At 39.0% G+C, this 16,508-nt stretch overlaps 1 protein-coding gene across 1 annotated transcript; it reads left to right on the forward strand.

Annotated features, from left to right (window-relative positions):
• Positions 1-1,708: 1,708 nt before the first annotated feature.
• LOC110980047 (NADH dehydrogenase [ubiquinone] iron-sulfur protein 3, mitochondrial-like) lies at positions 1,709-15,985 on the forward strand. The gene is made up of 6 exons (XM_022236337.2): positions 1,709-1,858; positions 7,763-7,819; positions 8,039-8,286; positions 10,903-11,028; positions 12,065-12,184; positions 14,329-15,985. Exons 1-6 carry the CDS (start codon positions 1,792-1,794, stop codon positions 14,506-14,508), a joined length of 798 nt encoding a protein of 265 aa, XP_022092029.1. The 5' UTR covers positions 1,709-1,791; the 3' UTR covers positions 14,509-15,985.
• The last annotated feature ends 523 nt before the right edge of the window (positions 15,986-16,508 follow it).

The following is a 16,508-nucleotide window of genomic DNA, read 5'->3' on the forward strand; positions in this document are numbered from 1 at the left end:
ATTACTTCTAAAACTCAGCGTTTTTATAACAGTCCAATTCCATTTTATGCACGCGCACTCAATGATTAATTTTTAATTTTTATTGTCTTTTGCTTGTTTCTTTGATCTTGCACATTTTTTATTCGATCTTTCTGTGAACCCCATGTACTTTGGCCACCAATTCTGGTATTTTTAATAAACTGGTATAATAATAAAAAAGAAGGAACCCGTTGACCTCCCGGTTCCCCAAACAGCAACTGTTCACCCGCACCTTCATTAGTAGTCTCTGAGGCATCTCGACGGCGGTCTTCCATTTTCGAGGGTAGAACTCGAGGTCACAATAACCACCGATGCAATTTGCCTCGACTGGGGAGCCTCTCTTTCCCTCGACTAAATATAAGGAACCTGGATCCTCAGCACCAGCGAAAACATATCAACATCTTCAAGTTGGAACTAGCACTAAGCAGTCTTCAACGCTCTATGTCACTTTCAGACAAAGGTCGAGGGCAAGAGCGTCAGAATTCGATCAGACACCTCTATACCCAGCAAGAAATGAGACCGAGGGGTACCCCCCCCATCTTGGGGGGATGCGTTAAGTAACAATAGTCTGGAATGTGTATAGGGATTGGACATGTTGGGGGGTACCCCTCGGTCTCATTTCTTGCTGGGTATACAACAAACAGTTAGTAGAGAAGTCAGAATCATCGGGTCTGGTATCCAGACTAGAACCCCCTGTTGTTTTGAATGGAACCGGGCGGTCTATGCGTTTGTGCTGAACTAATTTAAGCTCCATTGAAAATAGTGTAAAATCAACAAAGTCTGGAGCCCCACGGCCGGAAACTGAAGTCCCTGAAGCCTATCAAACAAAAAACAATGTGCTACTTGGTCCTTCAGATTTCATTTGATTTTCAATTTTTAGTAGGTTAAAGGAACCAGGAAATAGAAACATTTTTATAAATTTTGATAAAAACCCTTGAAATTACATTGTTGGGTTTCAATTAACCTGATTTTAATTTTGTTGTTTTTGCAATTGTAACCAATATTTTAATGGTTTTATGCTAATGTTGTTTGCATATTCATGAACAGAACTATGATGTCATCCAAGGCACTGAATCTCAATGTTGCACTGATTTGTGCACAAAAAATTTTGAGATTTTTTTAACCACTGCTATGGCAGATTTCATTTTCTTTTGCAATTATTGCCAGTATATGGCAATAATCCAGCAAAAATCCTTTTCACAAAAATGTTACCAGATAGCAAATTTGGGGTTTACAATTTGAACGTGAAAACATGCAACCTGAACTATGTCTTCCTGGATTTACATCAAAGCAAAAGTGCCCTCACTTGTAAAAGTGCACCGTTCAGATCATGTAACTCAAAAAGATGTCGAACAGTCTTCATACAATGTACATGGAAGAAGAGTACAGAGATACACAAAAAGCGATTCTAAGAAAAATTCATTTCCTGGATCCTTTAACCAATGAAGATGTTAATTATCCTCCCAAAACAAACTCACCCCCCCCAAAAGTGAATGTTAAAAGTCTTCTCAGCAGCCTTTTTCCAATGACATCCCTCACCATTCCCAGGCTCTTTTTGTCAGACAGACATTTTTGTTTGTTTTGCCCCTAGATGAGTGCCCCTGAATTTAAAGAGATGCTCTTAGGCGAGACTTACACAATCCCACGATTTCTTGGCCCACATAGACCCCTCTTTTCAAAACAACTTGTCCGCGGCCTGGCGGAGATTTTGTCCTTGTGTGGACCACAAGTCGTATCTAGCGCCCTCTGTTTGTACACACGCTTTATGACAAAATGGCGTCGATTCTGGCCAGAGCCGTGGGTACTGCGATATTGTCGCAGAATTTGATGAGGAATAGAGGTGGGCTTAGGGTCTGTTACATCACACAGAAACGGATGGATTAATTTTCCATTTGAAATTGTGCTGTATACATTTTTGTGATTTTAATGTGTATATATACCTGTTTGCTACAATATCGTGGGAGGTCCAGATTTCGAGGGGCCCTGCTTTCGCATCCTTACCAAGTTAAGGCTTCAGCGTTACGCCGCGCGGTGCAAACAAGATCGAGTAAAATAAAATACCTTTTCTCTCCGCTGTCCGAAAAATGTGGAAAGTTAAGGCTTCAGTGGTAAGTTGCACTTGTAAATATCTAAAGTTTATGTATTTAGGCCTAGTTTACAAGAAACAAAAACCATGGCATGGAGGTTGGGGGGCAATTAATATTCATTACCAGGTCGGGTACCAAACCACAATGTAGCAACGACGCCAGGCTATGCATACACTGCTCATTAGTGTAACGACGACATAATTTTTGAACTATTTTTTAGATCACAGTTCGCTGATTACATCGATCTCTTTGTCGGCCAAAAACTTCAATACAAATTGCTCCAGGGCCTAATTGATCAAATTTACTGGAAACATGCCACCCAAGATCTAAATGAAACTTTCCTTTCATTTGGTATCTATAAAAGTGGATCTAGGAGATTTTTCAGTCGAATCTTGCACTGGATGTGTCAAATTCGGTGGCCGTGGGTAGGCGAGTCCAATTCTGCTGATGAAAACGTTTACGCAAAAAAAATAAAGCTTTGCCAAAGTTTATCTTATGCATGAAAATGTTACCATTAGAAATCTCCCTCGATTCACTGTGGCAAATTTTATGTCTGCCGTGCCAATTTTCCAAAATAGCGATCGGAAACAATTTTGCCACAGAGTCCAACGGTAATGGCAATGGCGGCCATGTTGGCTGCTGGCATTTCAAACCTCGTTATTTTTCCCAAAATCACATGGGAATCACATGGGAAAATACATCATTATCAAGTGACCTGATAAAAATGACTTCATTGCCGCTTGAACAAGCAACATAAGCAGAAAGTAGGGACGTCTCTAGATTGTGGTTTGGTCCCGAACCTTATTACAGTGTCTTTTAAAGTTCAAAGTCACTGTTCGTGTATGACTGAAGTCATGGGTCCACTAACAACTGAGCGCACGCAGGGAAAAGTACGGGCACTTAAAAAAGACAAGTTTATTATGTCATTTTCTCACTGCCTCGTAAATCATTTTGCCCCACATTTGGAGCAATGAGTTGACATGTTGCAAAGCTTATTTTATCCATGAAAATTTTCATTTCCTGCATGCATATCAAACATCTAAATGAATTCTAATGTTTCGGAGAACAGTAATTCAGTGTAGTTTTTTCTTTCATTTCATTCTTTCAACAAATATTGAAGTAAAGTGACTGTGTGGGATTTTACAGTTAAGGCCTACAAAATAAAAAATGGATCCATATTTTGACAAAAAAAGAGATCATAATAAATATTCATTAGGCCCTAGGTACTACAACCAACATGTGACATCCAACAGTAAAATACATGTTACTTTCTCATCTTGCAGAATGTGTACAAGCCAAGTGCTGCAGCCTGGGGCAAGTGTCCACAGGAACTACATTGTATTCACCATCAATGCTCACCAAAGCATTTTGGTGTGTTGTTGATGTGAATGAACCAAAGAAGCCTGGTGTGATTTCCCTTCCTCAACCTGATCCAAGTCATGCTTCTGCACTAGAACACAATCGCTTCAGAGCACCACCACCACCGATGATGATGACAGCAAATTAGAATTCAATGACAGTGACAAGTGCCGTATTGTCCACTTATTTCGACCCATTGAACTTGCAAACTCCATCTATTTAACATCATGGGGCCAGTGTATGTTAGAAAACTGCTTGCACTGGACACACATCAAGTACTGTTGCAGTGTCACCCCTCTCCTGGCAAGGGATATATGTTTTTGTCACACATTGTCACAGTCTCCCATGCTTCCAACCCACAGAGGAGTAAATTTTATCAATGCAGTTCCTTCTTTTGTCAGGACATTTCCCGGGGAAAAATAAGCCATTTTTTCAGTTTAAGCATGTTTATCATTTTGCCAAGTAAATTATGGTGAATGAAATAATCTCCCCAGTAAGCACGAGAACGTGTTGTTTGTTTCAGTTTTAGAAATAAATGAAAGTGTGTTCAATTCAAAACAATAGCCAATTCATAAGTTTCGTGTGTTTGAAAGGGTCTAAAAAGTCTTAAATTTGACTTGCTGAACCTGCAAACATCTAAGAAGATTAATGTTTACGCATCTTGACTTTCCTGTATATACACTGTATGAGCATGTAAAGTAAAAATTAAATGACTGGTTGACAGATACATGTACATAGGTAAAAGAATAATGATAGTTAACAAATGAGAGAAAGAAGTATAATCCTCCAGGAATTTCTCTATAGGTTTGTACACAACTGTATCATGGATTAGTTTGGACGCGTAAGTTTCCGTGAGGTAAAAATGTGATGTCCATGATTCTTAATTAGACTTACAACGAGAAAGTGGATGGCCATTCTAATTAGTGTTATTGTTTTTTCTTGTTGAGTGTTTCCTACCTTACAATTTAAAGTCAATTGAAACTAAAACAAATTCAAACTTCACAGAGTTTTTGTAATGATTGTGTTGATCAAAAAACCAATGTCCTTTTAGTGTAATGTCCCTGACACTTCAAAGTAATGCTAAAAGCTGTTAGGTACAACATTGCATGTTACTAGAAACAAACAAGTTATTAAACAGATGTGACTCCTGAGTCAGTTAAATTGATTACTAATATTTAGAAAGCCCATTGGCTTTATACCCAAATCCATCATGTATCCTAATATTTGTATTTGATCGTTGCCTTTGCTGGCATTCAGGACTGATTTTGGATGGGTTAAGGAATCGTTTTTCTGTAATCGTAATTCTGACAAAAGGTGCAGACAAAGTGGCAAATGAGTGAAGGGCTCTTGGGTGAAGTGGCAAATGGGCAAAGTATCAATGCAAAGCTGGCTTTTCTTGCATTTTGGAACAGCTTTGGGCTTCATTAGTCATTGGAAAATGGAGCAAAATGCTTTAATATTATGGAATGTTTTGCATCTATGCTGTGCATGCTTGTTCAGTTGTTGAATAAAATCATAGAGAATATCAAATCTTATCAATTCAATGGATTTTGTTATCAGGTAATTCATTTTAAAGCAGATATTTTCCTTTATGACCAATTTTTCTGATGTTTTCTGAAAAAAATCAGTTACACAAACAATTTTGCACCAAAGCAAATAACATTCAGAAAAGATCTAGAGTAGCCTTATCTTAAGGTCATAAACATTCATACATGATATGTTGTTTTCAGTGTCGGATTGGATTGACTTATGAATATATTGATGTGTTAATAAAGTGAGGACAGTGAACATATTCAAGAAAGTTTTTATTGGATGCAGTTAGTGGATCATCAGAGGTAGCTCCTCGTGGAGAAATAGTGTTGAGTAGTAGTTGTTCAGCTCCTTGTTTTGACATCATGTGCAAATAATTTTTTAATAATGGCCTTTGAAAAAAATTTAGAAAAAAATCACAAAAGTATCTGGAAAAAGCAACAGAAAAGATTTGATTTCCCATGCCCCAACCCAATTAAAATGAGAATTTTTGAAAGACTAAATATGACATGATTTATTCATTAGAGAGTACTTCTATGTGCCAATTAGTTGCAGTACTGGTGCTGGTCTGTTGAAGATTTCTTGTAAAACATGCATCGACACATAAAACAAACATAACAAAAAAACTCATCTGTATAATTTCAAAATATGTGGAAATATGTTAAATAATACAGTTTTCACGACCCTATTTCACTCCCTTCTCAGAGCAAAAGCTAAACAACAGACACCGGGTACAGAAAGCTGTCTGAAGAAATTCCCAAGAATCCTGACGTCATAGGATGGAATCCTTTATCCAGCGACTGTTTAATGTTATGCGTCAATATGTACGTAAAGTAGTAGCGTTAGCGTGTGCCATCATGCCAGACTCAAGAGACGATAATTCCAGCGTTGATGCTTTCCTGATCACAGCGATTAGTTGTCATGTTCATCTTATTCATTTGACGAAGAAAGCGACGTTGAAGGAGCTGATGAGGCACAAGAAGTATTGTCTTATCAGTTCCAACCAGAATACGCTCGGGAAGGGATGCAAAACAAAATGAATGTGATGCGTCTAGTTAGTTGTCCAATAGCTCTGCCCTTATGTTAACAGGAGGGCATAGGAAACAAGACCAAATGTGGTTGACTTGACACGTACGAGTTAGTTATTCTTGCGCGGACCGATCAACTTTCTTGCCAGAACTATGCATTGTTGTCTGGAAAGTGGAGTTCATCCAATGGCGTCACATTTTTGCCAAGATTTGTCTGCTGCCGTCACCGACCAATTTCGACAAGTTTTTGCGAAGAGCCCAGGGGATACTGAAAAAAGCATACAGAAAACGCCAATTTTTGCTGATTTAATGACATAAAAGAGAGGTTGATCCAACGTGTTGTATATTGAAAACTATCATATAATGTCAATTTAGCCCTGCGTGGCCCATCCCCTTGAAGAATGAGAGAGGAATCCTATGTGCCACCTAGTTGACGTGCTCGTGCTGGTCTTTTGACATGATTTAAGAATGAGAGAGGAATCCTATGTGCCACCTATTTGAAATGCTGGTGCTGGTCTGTTGACATAATTTAGGAAGGAGAGAGGACTTTTATGTGCCACCTAGTTGGAGTGCTGGTGCTGGTCTGTTGACATAATTTAAGAATGAGAGAGGAATCCTATGTGCCACCTAGTTGGAGTGCTGGTGCTGGTCTGTTGACATGATTTAAGAATGAGGAATCCTATGTGCCACCTAGTTGGAGTGTTGGTGCTGGTCTTTTGACATGATTTAAGAATGAGAGAGGACTTGTATGTGCCAATTTCTGCTGCTGGTCTGTTGCCCTGTGTGGATTCCTACAGTCCCGGTTAATATACAGTTTGGCTGCCAGTTTCCAATAAACATTACTTTTGTATTATTTTTACCCACAAGACATCGCAGGATCAAACTAGTTTCAAACTATAGTGCATGTTAATGTACAGGTTTTTACTGTACACACCTGTGTTTATACTTTGTACAAAGGATTATAGTGGAAATTGCATTCAGCTCATGTTCCCTACCAATAAGCCCTTCACAACACAATATTTGTTCAAGCGTTCATCTTTCTTCACATTTCAATTTTAAGTGTACACTTCGGCACACATTTTAACAGTCATGCATGTCTTTGAAATAAATTACCAATATAACTTGATAATTACTGGGTTTAAACAGATTTAAAATTTCTGTAAAAGAAAATACTCAAAATTAAAAAAAAAATATAAAGAAAACCATCAATGGTAAAGATATGCCTTAAAACAGAGAAAAAAATATAGGCCTACATGTATCCATTGACCCAGAAAACAAAGACCATGGGCAGTGACTGTGACATAAAACATGACAAAGGAAGAAGATGGCACAAAGATACCTGAAAAAATAATGGACAGACAAACTTAAAACGAAATTAATGGATATTTCAATGAGTAATGTACTACCTGTATTTATAAATCCTCACAGTTCTGCACCAGCCCATCATTTGAAAAACCCTTCCTATGTTACAGGTCACATTACCTATACGTGTAGTTTCTTCACATACCACAAGACTTTTGTTTTATCTGGCCTTTTGTTTCCTCCACAACATACATACATACGGTACATTCCTTTGCAGTGCTGAATTCAATCATATATTGAACAGTATTGGTATAGGAAGGTAAACTGATGCAGTTTACCCGAAAAATTCTCATCAAAGCAGTTACCACTGTCCCTCATGCTTCCTGTACAATTAAAACTGTTCTTGATGTGGAGAACTTACAATTTTGTTTGTTTCAGGTGCCCTATGGAGTCGACTTGAGACAAGGAAACTGTGTTCTGGTGTCCCAGCTAAACGTATGTACATGCACAAACACATTGTACATGTATGTCTTTCAAATTGTTCATTTGGAAAACCAAAATAAACTACATACGAAATAGTGGGATTGTTGTGTCAGAAAGTTTTCGTATGAGTTTCACTTTTTGGTAATAGAAATGTCAGATATTGTCTTCTCTCTTTCTTCTGGAATACATTTTCAATACATGTAGTATTATTTTTGTGTTCCAAATACACAGCTACAGTGCGCGCACGCAGTGAGCTTCAGGCTAATAGACTTGAAGATTATGGTAAATATGTGGCAGATATTTTGCCCAAGTATGTACAGCAAGTACATGTAAGCCACATCAATGAGTTGGAAGTGCTGATCAGCCCTGAGGGAATCATCCCAGTCATGACGTTCCTCAAAGACCATCATAATGCACAGTTTAAATCATTGGTGGACATAACAGCAATAGATGTACCTACAAGAACACATCGGTTTGAGGTTAGTTCCTCTAAATTTCATTGTCTTTGTCTGCAAAATGTATATTGTGAAATAATGGTAAATTCATATTTACAAGAAACAAAGGTTGCATTAGGGAGATGTTCCTTCTTTTTAAGTTGGGAGTTTTGCCCTCAATCTGTGTATATTTACAACACTGTATTATGCAGTGTTCATAGGCTTGTGAAAAATTCACAAGCTCACTCTGGTGGGACGCAAACCCACAACCTCCTGCTTGCTAATGCAGACGTCTTACCACTTAAACACACCAGGCTTGCTGGGGTCAGCTGGCTGGTTCAAGTTGACTGAGGTTGATTTGAGTTAACTCAAATTGTGGATTATTTCACAACATTTACTCTGTTCTACCACTTCAAGATAAAATACATGTACATTATTCTCGGCACACACATGGTTTGTTGACTTCTTGTTAAATAAACCTTCTGCCTTCCCCTTCACTGCCATACATTTACCAGAAATAGATAGTGGGAATTTGCTGGGAGCAGCATGCAGTGCCTGAATTCAAACTAAAATGATAAACACCTTAAATCTGGAAAAAGGTTTGAAACAAACTTTGAATTTGATTGTTACTACAGCCGACTCTCGTTAATAGGAGGATCTTGGGCCTTTAATTAGCTCATATTATCCAGACCTCGTTTTGCGCAAAAGCTGCTGTCCTGTTCGATGTACGTACATGTATCGCCAGTCGACCGTATGCATTACTTTTTGTTTAAAGGCATGCACGTTTTGTTAAATGAAGTTGATTTTTGTTTGTTTATGACAGTGAGATACAGTATAATCGATATAAAGAATAATTATAAAATGTAAACACGGAGGAAGCAGAATTTCCACCAGTCAGTGTCGATGCGGAGCGATGCCGTATCACATGTCCCGGCCCCGTACACAGCGATGAGATCCATATGCACGCACGTAACATAAGGTTAGACAATACCAAACACACACCCATAGCAAACAGCGCAAAATGGGACCAAAATAGCGCCGCCTGTTGACTCTTGTGAAGAGGTTGGCCTCCATTTTTCACTGGAAATTCAAGATTATTGCCAGAAGATCACTTTTTGTTTCAATTTCATGGGGGCTAGCCACAAACTTTTTTTTCATTCGCCTTTCAAGGAAGATACCCCCAAAATAGCTTTAAAACTAAGCGCTCATTTCTGAATGTAGCCACCTGCTTCTATCCAAAATAGGCCGGCAAATTGGGGCTTTTTGTGAAAGAAATACCCCTAACTGGAAACTATCAGTCCCAAATTCAGGATTTATAGAAATATTTCTATGATCCCTCCTGATTATGGTCTGTCTTATTGTAAAAATCCTGTGGGATCACAAAATATTAATGAGCTCGCGTGCAGAAATACAACCATTTGGTGGCATGCACCCTTTTACATTTTAGTTGGTAACCAACACCAGAGATGCGTTTGTCCCACATAAAAATGGGAAGAAACTAGCTATTGGTGGTGTGGACAGCAGAGTGCGAATATCGGATTTACTTTGGAAAGGCGTGTGGGTTTGGTGAAAAATTATTAGTGAGGGATGCACTTTTTCTTCAAAACTTATGGATGTTATTTCCTCAAACATTTTTGGACTGAAAACCACAGTTTAGTCATGGGTTTCTTAAAATGAGAGTTTATAGAAATGTCAACATCAGAAAAGGTGATATTTTCATGTTACGGTGGGGAGCGGGTAACAATTTTTTGATAGGGTTGGGCAGTTTTTTTCGGCCAGGTGTTTAGTTACGGAACATAATTTTTATTAATTTCCTGGGGGTACTTTGGTCTTGGGGAAGTTTGGGGATGCGGAATCAAACGAAAGATTTCTTTTGTTCACCACTGTCCTAAATATCGTAGCGCTTTTGGCGTCACTCGCTTTTGTTCAAGAGCCGCCACACAGATTTTCTGTGTTGGGTACGGGAACTGCAAATGCCCATTGCAGCACCGGACACAAATGGCTTGATTCAGTTCGGGAAAACTGCAGCGCTGTTCTACTGTATATGCATAAATTACGGAGGCACCTTTCAAAATTGAATGGACTGGCTGATTGACAAGTTGCCTTAAACAAAGCTTGTGCTAAATAGACAGGTAACAATAGATTTCCACTCAGCTGGTGTGCAAAAAATGCTCGTCTTAAGCGAAGTCTTGTGACATCCGAGCTCGTATTACACATTTTTTCCCTCATAGGAATGTGCACAATTCAATCGGGACTGGCAAATATGCTCTTCTAAACCGGAGTCTCGTCTTATCTGAACTCTTATTACCGAGAGTCATAAACATTTTGGGTACAGTTTACTTGGTGAATGGTTGGCAAGCATGACAAAGATTTGGGCCAGTGTGGCAAGTGTGAGGGCAAGCCTGCTCTGTTTATTCAGCAAGCTGCGAAAGTTCTGGTTTAGGGTTGATAGTACAAACAAAATAATGCAGCGGCTAGGAAATTTACGCCCAAAAGTCATACCTTCATCTCTGGGACTGGTTTTTTGTGTTTTCTGAGAATAATGGTTGAATTAAGAGAAGGATCAGCGAGGCCTTTTTGCCTTGGTATTAAAGAAGTGTCCTTGATAATAGTTGATGCATTATGATTTGATTTTCAAGGTATGGGTTTTCTTGATTGCAGCTTATCTACAACCTTTTGTCACTACAATTCAATGAACGGATCCGAGTGAAGACCTATGCAGATGAACTGAGCCCAGTAGACTCCTTAGTGCCAGTATTTCAGGCAGCCAATTGGTATGAAAGAGAGGTACGAGTAATTTTAAAGTGCTCAACCACTACATACATGTATACCCACCAATGTGTCTTAACCACTACCTGCCGGGTGACCTGTTTTCCGGTGCGTAGGCTTTATATGCAGAGCCGGGTAGCCCGGAACTGGAATAAAAGAGTTGGGCCTTATAACAAAAGACTGTGCTCAGTACCAAAGACTGAGCTGCTGGGCATTACCAACATTTTTTTGCTCTCAATAGCGGAGATAATCCAGCCTTGCTTTGAAACAGTATACCACAGTTGCCTGAGCAGCCTTAATTACCAAGAGGCAGGATAACATTTAAAAAGGATCATAGATATTGTAAAATACCGGTACCATACATGTGCGTACACCTATCAAAGATAAAAATAAGCAGGCTCTCAGCTCACAACAAATCGTGTGGACAGTATTGCTTTCTACAAACGTTTTAAAATACCAGATTGTCACAGTGACATTGTACCATGTGGGAGACATTGGTTTAGAACAATAGTCACAAAAATGTCCATGTTACACAAACAGCATATTTTTCCCCAGAAACCGTAAATATACCACTCTTTGTATGTGTACTACAAATGTAGGCTATATACAAAAATCTTACATTTGTTGATGGTTACTTAAATGATCCTCCACCTTGAACATGACTTGAACAAAACGTTGAACAAGACTATGGGTAAGGTATATTTTTTAAATTTTGAGGTATATGTATGGATGGTAAAGAAATGGCGTGGAAAGTTTCTCGGTAACTTCATGGAAAGAAGATGGTTCCTAAGAATTAATAAATTTTCTTGGAATGTAAAGGTTTCTTCAAATTTTCCCACAGTTAAAGTTAAGTTTCTTTCTGTGATGTTGGCACAAATATTTCACTGTAACAGGTGCATCCAGTTTATTTTTTTCATAGGTTGTACTTGTAAATGTAGCCTCTTTTCCAGTAATTTTGAGGAGAGTGAAATTCAAATTGCCCTCACAGACATGATGGACAGCTTTTATGGATGGGTGCAAATGACTTGAGATTATCCTTTTTTGGTACATATAGATATGGGATATGTATGGCGTGTACTTCTCCAACCATCCTGATCTCAGACGCATCTTGACAGATTATGGATTTGAAGGACATCCCTTGCGGAAGGATTTCCCATTGAGTGGTTTTGTGGAGGTAGGACTATTTGACCATAAAAATGAGAAATGTACAAAATGTGGGACATGGTAAAATGAATTGAGGAGGCAGTTGCAGATTGTAGCATCAAAGAGATGACAGTGAAAGCCAGATGCAGCTTGTGAAATGTTTGTGGGTGCATGGGTGTGTGTGTCTGGAAAAGTCTCATCTGCAATAACTTGAGAACCACTGGACATCAACGTTGACTTCAACGTTGGTTCATGGATTGCTGTTGGTCACCTTAATAAGCCTGTTCATTTGGGGCTGAAAGGTCAAAGGTCTGGGTCACATTGACAAAGACAATAGAAATCTTGTCAGTGAAATAAGGTGGGAATACGGGCGATTCACAATAGAGCACCTCCAAGAGTTTGCAACGCGTTGGCCAATGGCAACATGCGAAACCTGTCGACCGTTTTGAAACGCCTATTGGGTTGATAGATTTTGCGCATTGTGATTGGCCAAGGGGTAGCAAACTGTTGGAGGCGCACTATTGCGAAACACCAGTATTATCCTGCATACATGCTGAAGCTTCCAATTTGGCTTTTGCATTTTTTGGTAATTTCCTATTGCATTTAAGGTTAAGGGTGAAGGTCAGAATACTATTAAAATGAAACTAATCTAGTTAGTGATCTGAAATTTTAGTTGTGAGTTTAGGCATGGGTTTGGCAGGGCATTTGTGTTCATTAACACATCATTTTTGTTTTAAATCAATTTTTGAGTTTTTTGCCTGCTATACAGGGTGTATAAAAAAATCCCACTTTGAAATATTGCGCTAAAATTAATCTATAATTTTTTGAAAGTCCTTTTACATATGTTGATAGACAATGGTTCAGTGCCATTTTGTGCAGTTGCACATACATGTACTCAACATGTCATACATGAGTGAGCACAGGCTAATTACGTTAATTGCAATGCATCTGTTTCGTGTAAAAAAGTGCTGGGATGAAAACAAGATCTAAGACCATGAGAAGCAACGTTAGGTATGCTCTCAAGTGTCCTCAAAATTTTCAGGAAATTGCTTTAATTAACCCTTTGCTCTCCAGGTAGCTACCATTTCTTTGCTGTTGTAAGCATTTAATTGCTACTTGCCTATTATCTGCCTTCTACGGGTTAATCCAAGTCATTGAGGTTGGGTTACCTGCCAAGATGACAGGGAAAGTGTGCTCAGTCCTGTTATGTCATGACCACCTTACAAAACTGTTATCAAAACGGACCATTGCCCTGAACGGCAACGTGGAATGGTCCCCGAGGTCACCGAATGTAACCCTTCTTGATTTTTTCTTGTGGGGTCATCTTAAGTCAAAAGTACTAGGGGCCTGGATGATCTTGAGGAACGTTTAATGGCAGAAGTCAGTGTTCTCAGAAGGGACAATTTGATCCAGTGTGCAGTGTACAATATGCTGAGGAGGGTCCACATCTGCCAGGAAAGAAATGGTGGACATGTTGAGGACTGTAGTGAATTCAAAAGTAATGGCAATTGGTGATAAACAAAGGGCATACCTATTGTTGTTTCTCATGGCCTCAGATCCTGTTTTCATCCCAGCACTTTTTTTGCACAAAACAGATGTATTGCAATTTACGTAATTAGCTTGTTCTCACTTATGCGTGACATGTCAAGTGTGTGCAATTGCACAAAAAGGCACTGAACCATCGTCAACCAAAATTGTATGTGTGGCAGACATGGGGGGGGGGTGTTCTAGCTGCCTTTCCAGGGGACATATTGCCTTTTTAGTTATGGAAACACTCGATGGGCCACGTGCTGAGGTGTATGTAGTAAACAGTACAGCTTAGCACTGTACATTTTTCCGCTAGTACTTATTATTACGAACATTATTGTTATAAGTACTAACTGCAGGGGTTCTGTATAGTTGGGACAGGATGCATGCATATGGTTATTTCATCAGATCAGAGTGAAATGAAGGTGTTAAAACCAAGTATCATGTTTCAGTTGGACTGCAAGTCAAATCTAGGGAAAACAGGAACTGGGATTTTTCTGGAAGGGTAACGTCTAAAGGTTATTGCCAAATTTAAATTGACAAAGGTTTGAGAGCCAGTTAAAGACATTCAATGTGTAGAGTGCATTTTTCTCCATTCATATTACTGGATTGAAATTCTTAAAATGATAATTAAATGTCACGTTTCAGGTAAGGTATGATGATGAGTTGAAGAGAGTAGTTTGTGAACCCATTGAGATGGCACAGGAATTCCGCAAGTTTGATCTGGCAAGTCCATGGGAAACCTTCCCTGAATACAGAGATGGTACAACACAGTTACCAGCCACAAGTGAAGAAGGGGATAGCACAGAAAAGAGTTCATCTTCCTAACATAGAATCTTTAATTCATTAGTGCATTTACATGTATTAGCGTGTTAACCACTCCCTGTCGGGCGACCCGTTTTCGTGTACATAGGCTTTATATGCAGAGCACGGGAGACCGGAACTGGGACAAAAGAGTTCGGCCTTATAACAAAAGACCATGCTCAGCACAAAAGACTGAGCTACTGGGCATTACTGACATTTTTTTGCTCTCAATAGTGGGGATAATCCAGCCTTGTTTTGAAACAGTATACCGCCTGTTGAGGCATTTAGAGCGAGCGGGTTACCACCGGGGACAAAAGGCTCCACCACTGCATTGATGAGCCACTCAGCACCGCTGCATGCTAATCTGGCCCCTATTGAAAAGAGGTCAGCAGTGCACTGTGCCGGTTTCGGGAACAAAAGAATCTTACGCAACATGACACAATCTGGGCTCTTTTTCCAAAGCTGCAGGCCTGGCTAAAATATTCAAAAGTCAATGAAGCTTAACTGTCAGATTTAGAATAGTGCCCAAAGAGTCCTTCGTGTAGGTATGAACGGCCATTAAATGAAATGATAAATTTTTGAAGAATTTTGAAAACGGAAAATCTTGAAAAGGACCCGGCATCTTGTCTTGCTCAAGAAAAATCCAGCCTCCAGTAAGTGGTTAATGTGTATTGAAGAAGTGGAAATATTGAGTTAAATGTTCTAATTGTACATTACATTGTAATTGAAATGGTGTGTACAGATCTTGTGTGTATGCAGCATCCATCCATACATTTTAATACAGGGACATCATTTTCATATTGGGGGGTTACTGTTGGGGAAACATAACAGGACAAACCATTTAGGAATCAGTAGACTTAATAACAACCAAGCAGTAAGCATTTAAAGAGTAGAAGGTTTCAGAGTTGACTTTGTGAACTTTTCACCTGATTTCATGTAAAAGGGAACAAACCGAAAAGTTGCATCTATTTTCTCCCAAAATACATGTTATTGCCAGAAATTGTTTTGGTATCAGGTTACAGATGTTTGTGTTTCTACTGCAGTTTTGCCGAAAAATTCATTTGAAGTTCATATTGCATTGCAGATATTTTGGATGACGTTACAGGAATCAATTTGTGTTATGTTTTACCAGCTTATCTTGCAAGTGTATGCAGTCACTGAATTCAAATCCCAAATTAACACTCAGCTGTTTTTGTTCATTACTTCTTTAGAATGTCTTTTCAGTTCTAAACTTGGTGAAACTGATGCTTATTTCAGAAGACATGGTTGTTTAATTAATTCTTCATTTTCAGAATTTTAGTTTGCCTCAGTTGAAACAATTTTGTCTGCTGCCCTGCAGAAGGGCATTTTAAGCAAGCTGTTACAATACAAGTTATGTTTAATAAATGCCTCAACACCCTTGTGCCAGGCTCATTACAAAACTGTTGCGACTTGGTGAAAAAAGTCAAGCAGAGTTATAGTGCATGTTTACTATGAATTGAATAACAGAGTGATCCATTGACAGTTGTTTTATGTTGTTACATTTGCATTTTGACAAATAGACATGCCACATCCAAATAGTCTACGGGTGCCCAGATATCCAGACAAGGGTACACCCCTCTGGCTACGCGTAAATGCTTGTACATGTAGTAATAAGGAAGGAAACAGAAAATAATGGTTAAACGAAGTCCTCACGAGCCAACTACAAGCACCGAGTCACAAACTGCTCTGATGAACTGTGACAAAGGTATCTCTTTTCAAGTTCTGTCAAGTTACAGGCCAGTAACTGGAACCTTTTGATCAATTACGTGTTTGTGCCTCAATTTAGTGTCTTACCCAAACACTACACTAAATTTGTTCAAATTACAAGCAAGTTGAATCAACACAACTAATAGTCAAAGAGTCTTTAACCTGGGCCTATTTGCATCACTAGGATTTTTCTAGAGAGGGCCTGTGGGGGTGTTTTTCTGGTGGGGGTGGTGTATAAACCATTATCAATGAAAAGGGTTAATTCTGATTATTTTGAAAGCTCACTGGGGACATTC

Source organism: Acanthaster planci, linkage group LG06 (genome assembly GCF_054643075.1).
Source record: "Acanthaster planci isolate LZ-2023a linkage group LG06, COTS_SCS, whole genome shotgun sequence".
In the NCBI taxonomy this organism is placed as follows: Eukaryota; Metazoa; Echinodermata; class Asteroidea; order Valvatida; family Acanthasteridae; genus Acanthaster; species Acanthaster planci.

What these genes read in the sequence shown, in the direction of transcription:
- LOC110980047 (XM_022236337.2), top strand. Translation starts at nt 1,792, where the DNA reads ATGGCGTCGATTCTGGCCAGAGCCGTGGGTACTGCGATATTGTCGCAG. An exon ending in GAATTTGATGAGGAATAGAG is followed by an intron (nt 1,859 to 7,762) that starts GTGGGCTTAGGG and finishes TGTTTGTTTCAG; the next exon opens with GTGCCCTATGGAGTCGACTT. An exon ending in CCAATTGGTATGAAAGAGAG is followed by an intron (nt 11,029 to 12,064) that starts GTACGAGTAATT and finishes TGGTACATATAG; the next exon opens with ATATGGGATATGTATGGCGT.